Raw genomic sequence first — 7,037 nt, forward strand, 5'->3', positions numbered from 1 at the left:
AATGTTTTGCGAACGGAATTAGCTCTCAAAGCATTGATATTTCACAGACCTATTTGGTATCTGAAAAGGGTGCCTACAACAAGCTCCCATTACCAATCCCATTATGGGAGTTTCTACAAGTTTACAGACTCCTACAATGGGATTTTTACATTTGAAAATCCATTTTTGTCGTCCCAAACTCTGATTCCGAGAGTTTGCAACCCTGAAAATGGATACTACAGCTGGATCGTAGTTCCTTAGTATGACTAGCATCAACAGTTATCACCCTACATGTAAGATGTAATTTGGCCGTTTCCAAATTAAAAAGGCAGGGCTCTCTTCAGAAAGGGGCAGCCCAACTCCAGGCCATATGGGTTCATGGAATCTACCTGTATTGTGTGCCTTCATTTATAATTGCTCAGATCACCTTTGTGTGATCAAATAGTCCAGGCATTGTCACGGGGTCTGTCTTTTTATACCATCTACCCCAATACAGATTTTGCAGCAGTGTGTAAACGTGGCATTTGGCAATAGTGTTCGTTAGCTTTCCTCATTCTGGCGCTTGGTATAACTTATAAAGTTGATGCTCTGCCTGGAAAGAGATGTATTCGTCTACAAACTCACCTAGTAGGACCAAGAGTTGTTTCGGAATGATAGATGACGTTTTGAGGGGAGGGAGTAGGAGGACGGGGGGAACAAGTGTAAAAGTTATTCGGTTAGAAATGGAAAATATTGCTAATTTTGTATCTGTTTGTAAGCTGTGTCCTTTACTAGACATCATTGTATAATATTGCCTTTTCCTGATCGCCTAAGTATAAAATATGTTGGATAAAAAACAAAGAGCGAGTGGCGGAAGGAAGGTGAGCTAGGAAGGGAGATAGCTACATAAAGGCATGATGAGTTCGCGCAGAAAGATAGCTACATTTAGTGCCCATGTGTGTTTGGCCTCTAACCTCGGTGTTATTTTCTCAACAGAGATCCAGGAGGAGGAGGTGCGGTCTGTGGAAGACGGAGTTTTCGATGTCCACCTATAATCCAACCACTTGAGATTGCAAGTTCTCCGGGAGCTGAGGTTCTGCAGCCACCATTACTTTCGCTGTTGTGGAGATAGGATTATGGTGGCACCTTCATTTCCATGCAGCCAAGGAGCCTTCACACCCATCACTGCCACAGAGACACATAAACACTCCCTGCAGAACCTGCCGCACAGTCGCTGCTACAAGGCCTGCACTGCGCACGCAGCTACAAGACACCCACACAAACTTTAACACATCTCTGCCACTTCACATTTGAATTGAAACTACATCCAGTTCCACGAGATCTGCATCATACCTTCTGCCAAGAAGCCACATAATGTGCATCCCAAATATGCCACACACCTGCTGTATGTGAGTGCCAAAAAAACGACAGAGCTCCTACCTAAAGCATAGCCTCGTCGCCACACTGTCACTGCCACTGTGCCGTAGAAGCTCCATTGTTGCCGCTGAGCCACAGAAACGGCACCCACTTAGTTTCTAAAGAGCTATAAACATTTCCTCACAGTGACGCTCACAGAAACTGTGCCCCCCCAATTCTGCTGAATAGCACCAGATCTTATCACTCAATGGCACATAATCAAAGAGATCGCAGCCTTTAACTATCATGGAGCAAGTGATGCTACACTTGGATCTGTGGATATATTTACATTCCACGTGCTGCTTCAGAGCCACAGAATGTGCTTCCCAGTCACTGCAATAGAACATTCCCAAAAGGAGCCTTTCAGTTTCTTCTACTGCCCAGCCAAGAGAATCTGCCTCTTGATGATTTCTTTGAAAGTGCAGGTCCTGCACATTTGTGGCTGTGGACGAGGACCTGCAGCTCCATACAGTTCCCTAAAGGACTTGTACTGCTGAGTGGACATTCTTCACGATTGGTGACGAGATCTTCCAATGGGATTCATGTTCCCCCCATAAGCATGGATCTGTAGCCAGACTCTAGATTTGTTTTCCATGTACTTGGCTTCCTCGAAAGGATCGACAGCGGCCCGAGCGAAGGCAGAGCATACAGATATAAAAGAGGGCATTAACAACACAGTGACTTCCTGTAGGATGTATGACGTTACAACGCAGGCTATTACAACGCCTGCCTTTACAACGCGTTTTTTACATCGCAATCCATTACAACGCATAGTGCTTTTGGGTGTTGGATAGTGAATAGTTTAATTTACTATTCCAACTCCAGTCCCCGTGGACACTAGAGAAGGTTATTGGATAGTAAATTAACCTATTCCCTATCCTAGAGCGCCCCCCTGCGCAATGTGTTGTAATAGATTGCGTTGTAATAACCGCGTTGTAATGGTAGTGTGTTGTAAAAGTTTCGTTGTAAAGGTTGTTTACCCTTCCTGTACATTTGAAGTGAACAACATGTCTGGGGAATAAAGAGCGACACATCTAAGAGACTAAGAGACAGTCTTCACTGGGAAGACTAACCCTTCACGGAGGAGGCAGGAGAGAGACAGACTTTTCCAATTCTAGACTCGTGGCAGTCTTGATGGATGGAATCTACCAGTGTAGACTTAGAGAAGGATCTCTGCACTCTAGTGTAGGGTGGAGTGCCCCTATTCCTTCTTGGGTGGATCAATGAACAGAAGCATTCAAGGGTGGATGAGGCGAGATATGCTATGAGACAAAGCTACCCAAGTATAGAGCAGGGGCAGAGCCTTCCAAAAGTAAACATAAGGGACAGCCCATGAGAGGGCAGTCCAAGACACAGACCATCCCTAAAACAGATTAGAAAACAGGCCCTTAATAAGGGCAGAAGAGAAAAAAACAAAGGTAAACCAAGAGACACATTCTCCGAAGGGTAGACAATGAGACACATCCTCTGAAGAGTAAACTAAGAGACCCATCCTCCAAATTGTAGACAGACATATCCACTAAAGAGGAGACACAGAGACACATCCTCTGACGGATGAACAAAGAGACATCCACCGAAGGGTAAACAAAGAAACACACCGTCCAATGAGTAAGATAAGAGACAAGCCCTCTGAAGGGTAGACAGAGACACATCATCCAACGAGTAAGTTAGGAGACATCCTCTGAAGAGTAGCTAAAGTTATACAACCTATATAGGGTAAACTAAGAGACACATCCTTCAAAGGATTAATCAAGAGACATATCCTCCAAAACGCAGACAAAAAGACAGATCTTTTCAAAGATAGAAAAGAGGGATACAGACCCTCCTAAATATGAACAGGGAATGGGTCGGGGAACCTTCAGAGAAACAGGAAAAGACCCGCCCTCTCAGGGGTAGATCACAACCCAAATTTCCTCTGCTAGAGATGGAGACATACATTTTCAAAGGCTTACCACAACTGTTCTAACGTCCAGCTGGAGGGACTAACCGATTTAAAAGCGAGGTGGGCATGCTTCAATGATCGAACAGGAGACAGACAATTCCGAATTCGAGCAGGAGAGAGACTCCTACAAAAGCAGAATAGGTGACTCCCTGGAGTAGATGGGAGAGACACTTTAAACTAAAGTCAGACCAAACCTTTGTGACTGAGACACCAGATAACAAGATTGTCCTTGTGGCGAAGAGGGTCTAGAGAGCAATAGTCCATTTTAGGACAGCACAGAAGTCTCTACTCAGTGGTGTATAGCTTTCAAATGCATCTGGTGTTGAAATTATTATAGGGAATGTGCTGTTGGACACCACTCCTGGGACAGGTCATGAAGGAGCCAACTGTGATTGTGGGTCCCCTCGCTTGGAGCATTTTGCACAGGAGCAATTCACGAACGTCTTCCGGATTGAGGCGGCTCACAGAGTGACCAACTCATGACAGACAGATTGAGTCCACCATTACCAAGTCACGATATGTAGAAGCCCACTCATCAGACCCTTGAGAACAACTGTGTGTGTGTCAACAATGTTAAAGTCTAACTTAGAAGTATTGTTATCCAATGAAGATGTAATAAATGCAACTGCCTGAGGCATGCAGCTATGGCACAGATTAATTGCGAGGCTGCTAAAAAAGCACTGTTTCCATCTTCTGTAGGACAGTTTTATTAGTTTTAACGAGTGAGAGTGGGAGTTTCGTGCCTGCAGCTTGTCTGAGATGCTCTTTAACGAGAAATGAAAAACTGTTTTGTGTGGCTGTTCAGTAGACTGTTTCCTTTGTCCTGATTTTTGCTTGAAGAGCAAGTTGGCACGAGAAGGAGGGTGGAAATAGCTATCACGGTGTGTGTTTGATTGGGGTGTTGCAGACGTTTAGTGCAGAAGGTCTTGGGCTCAGAGAGAAACATTGCTTTCACATGACCAGATGGCTGTATGGTCAGGGCTCTAGGTTACCACATAGCAGGGCTGGACTGGCTGTAGCAGCCACCAGGCATTTTCCTGGTGGGCCGGAAGGGTGAGGGCTGGTTATGGAGCGTTGGGAGCCATTTTTAGATCTCGGTTCTAGACCGTGCGCATGTGTTGTCTCAAACCGAAACATGCTGTATCTACATCTGGCTTACAGCCACACCCGTAGGCTTGCCATTTTCTGCCAACATGGGCACTCTTTTTTCTTCTTCCCATTTGTGAAGGGCATGCATAGTCATGCCTCTTCCAGTCTTCAACCCTCCCTGAACTGCATAACTACGTTAAATGGTTCGCAGCGCCCATTGTTATTCCTTTTTTAACTACTTTATTATGTTTTGAAACTGGGTCAGGTGACTCGTAGCGCCACACATAATGAGCGCTGTTCTAAACTAGCGCCATGTGCTGATTGCGTTATTTTTTAAATCCTGTGCTTCGCTGCACATAAGGAGCATTAAACTAAACTAGCGCCGTATGCAGAGTGTATGATTTTTAAAATCCCGTGCCTGGCTGCACAGAAGCAGCGTTCTTCTAAACTAGCGCAGGGTGCCCAGTTAATTATTTTGCGTTGGCTGCACTTTGAAGTGAACTTGTACGCAGTCTGTCCTGCCTCAGGGCCTATATCCCGGTAGCTGGATTAGGAGCGGAAAGAAAGAAAACAAACAACTCGAATTTTCTGAGTCATTACGTGCGTCATTGTTAGTGCTTCACAGGGCACAGTGTTCATGTATATTTGGCAAGAAAATCCTACCTAAGATTAATACATTCATTGTTTCTTTTTGTACTGAAAATGTTGGGCAGGTAGAATGCCAGACACTCACCATTGTACTGATAAGTTATTGCTTAGCAATGCGAACGAGGTGCTTCAAACTATAAGCGTGGTAGATTAAATATTTGTGGTCAATATCTTGGGAAACATAACAGTAGACTTCGATGGAGTGCTTAACTCATTTCTGCTGTTTCTAAGCACTGTAAATTGCAAATTATATTATAATCCAATTTAATGATGTTCAGGGCCACAACCTCCTAAGAATGAAAGGATGAGTTGGCATGACTTTACCAGGATTTCAATTAGTGGCATGCAGGCCACACTCAAATGTTTGCTGCATGTGCTTGACTTTATGCACCGTTTAGCAAAAACGGGTGAACCCAGTATCCCTCAGAACCTGGGCAGTTACATAAGAAATATATGAACAACAAACAAACTTAGAGGTCTAAATCAGAAACCTGATCTGAATATCTTTCAAAATACCTTCATGTCTAAAAAGTACATCAAGATAAAGAAGTGGCTAACAGTTATGAACAACAGACCAGATCGCCAAGAAAAGGGCCACCTGTAATTGCTAATCAAAACCCATTATGGATTCCCATCAATAACTTGTATGGATCAATGTTTTCATTTGGTAATCCTGCCAGGGTATTCTGTCTCTTGATCATTGAGACATACGGCATACCCCCATCTTTGGCATGGGGTAATGACCTACAAGATTAGACCAAATGATGATGATCTGATGGGAAAGTGCAGTGCAAAAAAAGAAGATGAATGTGATGGTTAAAACAGGATAGGGAGCTTTAACAAAAATTACTTTATTGGGCATAAGCCCCTTCCTTGTTAAAAACAAGAACAGTGCAACATAAACGCAGTTTAAACAAATAGCTGCGAGAGGACCTCTCGCAGCTATTTGTTTAAACTGCGTTTATGTCTCAATGATCAAGAGACAGAATACCCTGGCAGGATTACCAAATGAAAACATTGATCCATACAAGTTATTGATGGGAATCCATAATGGGTTTTGATTAGCAATTACAGGTGGCCCTTTTCTTGGCGATCTGGTCTGTTGTTCATAACTGTTAGCCACTTCTTTATCTTGATGTACTTTTTAGACATGAAGGTATTTTGAAAGATATTCAGATCAGGTTTCTGACTTAGACCTCTAAGTTTGTTTGTTGTTCATGTTGTTCCTTCAAGGGGATAGAACTTAGACGGGTCTTTAAATGTCCCTTAAGCCCTCCGATACCGTTTTGTTAGTTACATAAGAAATATACACAATTGGTTCTGTCGAGTGATTAATATTTCTTCAGAAGATGACTTAATCAAGAGTCTATTCATAAAAGAGACCAATTAATCATAACAACACAAACAAACAACCATTGTTGGTATTTTATGAGCTTTTATAAATTGCATCATTCATAAATACCCAAAATAAATGTTCATAAGACTGTCAAAACAACACATGTGAGAAATATAGTGTGCAGAGTGGTGACATTTTTGTGCTCTGTGACTCAGTGCTGGTGTCAAATATATATAAAGTTATTGGGGGAAGAGGGGCAAAAAAATGATAACAGCCAGAAATGCAAGTTTTTTTAAATAGAGATGCGGCCTGGATAACTGAATTTCATCGCAGGATCTTTAGACTGGTCCGTGGGATATTTGTCGATGTTTCAACACTAGTATTGCGCTACTGTAAGGTGCGGGTCTTCATCAGGACTGGGGCAATAAGAAGACAGCCTGTAGATATTTAAGGGGACTGGTCAGGTTTGTGTTAGGTAGTATGGTGATAAATTAAATTAAGGAACATCGAGGTGGTCAGCACTCACCTAGAGAAACCCAGACTGATTCTGAGATTGTTATACCATGTGGAAATCTTAACAATGGTGAGGCTTGCATACAGAATTGAAGGTCTTCATGTTAAAAAACAACCTTCCATGTATGACTAAAG

The 7,037-nt window shown here is 43.0% G+C and overlaps 1 protein-coding gene across 2 annotated transcripts in view; it reads left to right on the top strand.

Annotated features, from left to right (window-relative positions):
• RASGRP2 (RAS guanyl releasing protein 2) overlaps positions 1–2,755 on the top strand; it is a 329,120-nt gene extending 326,365 nt beyond the window's left edge. For both annotated transcript variants that reach the window (XM_078660760.1, XM_078660759.1), the window contains exon 16: positions 955–2,755. In XM_078660760.1, coding sequence (XP_078516886.1) covers positions 955–1,013 — 59 coding nt within the window. In that variant the 3' untranslated portion in view covers positions 1,014–2,755. The remainder of the gene's footprint in view (positions 1–954) is intronic.
• The last annotated feature ends 4,282 nt before the right edge of the window (positions 2,756–7,037 follow it).

Source organism: Lissotriton helveticus, chromosome 9, assembly GCF_964261635.1.
Source record: "Lissotriton helveticus chromosome 9, aLisHel1.1, whole genome shotgun sequence".
Lineage (NCBI taxonomy): Eukaryota > Metazoa > Chordata > Amphibia > Caudata > Salamandridae > Lissotriton > Lissotriton helveticus.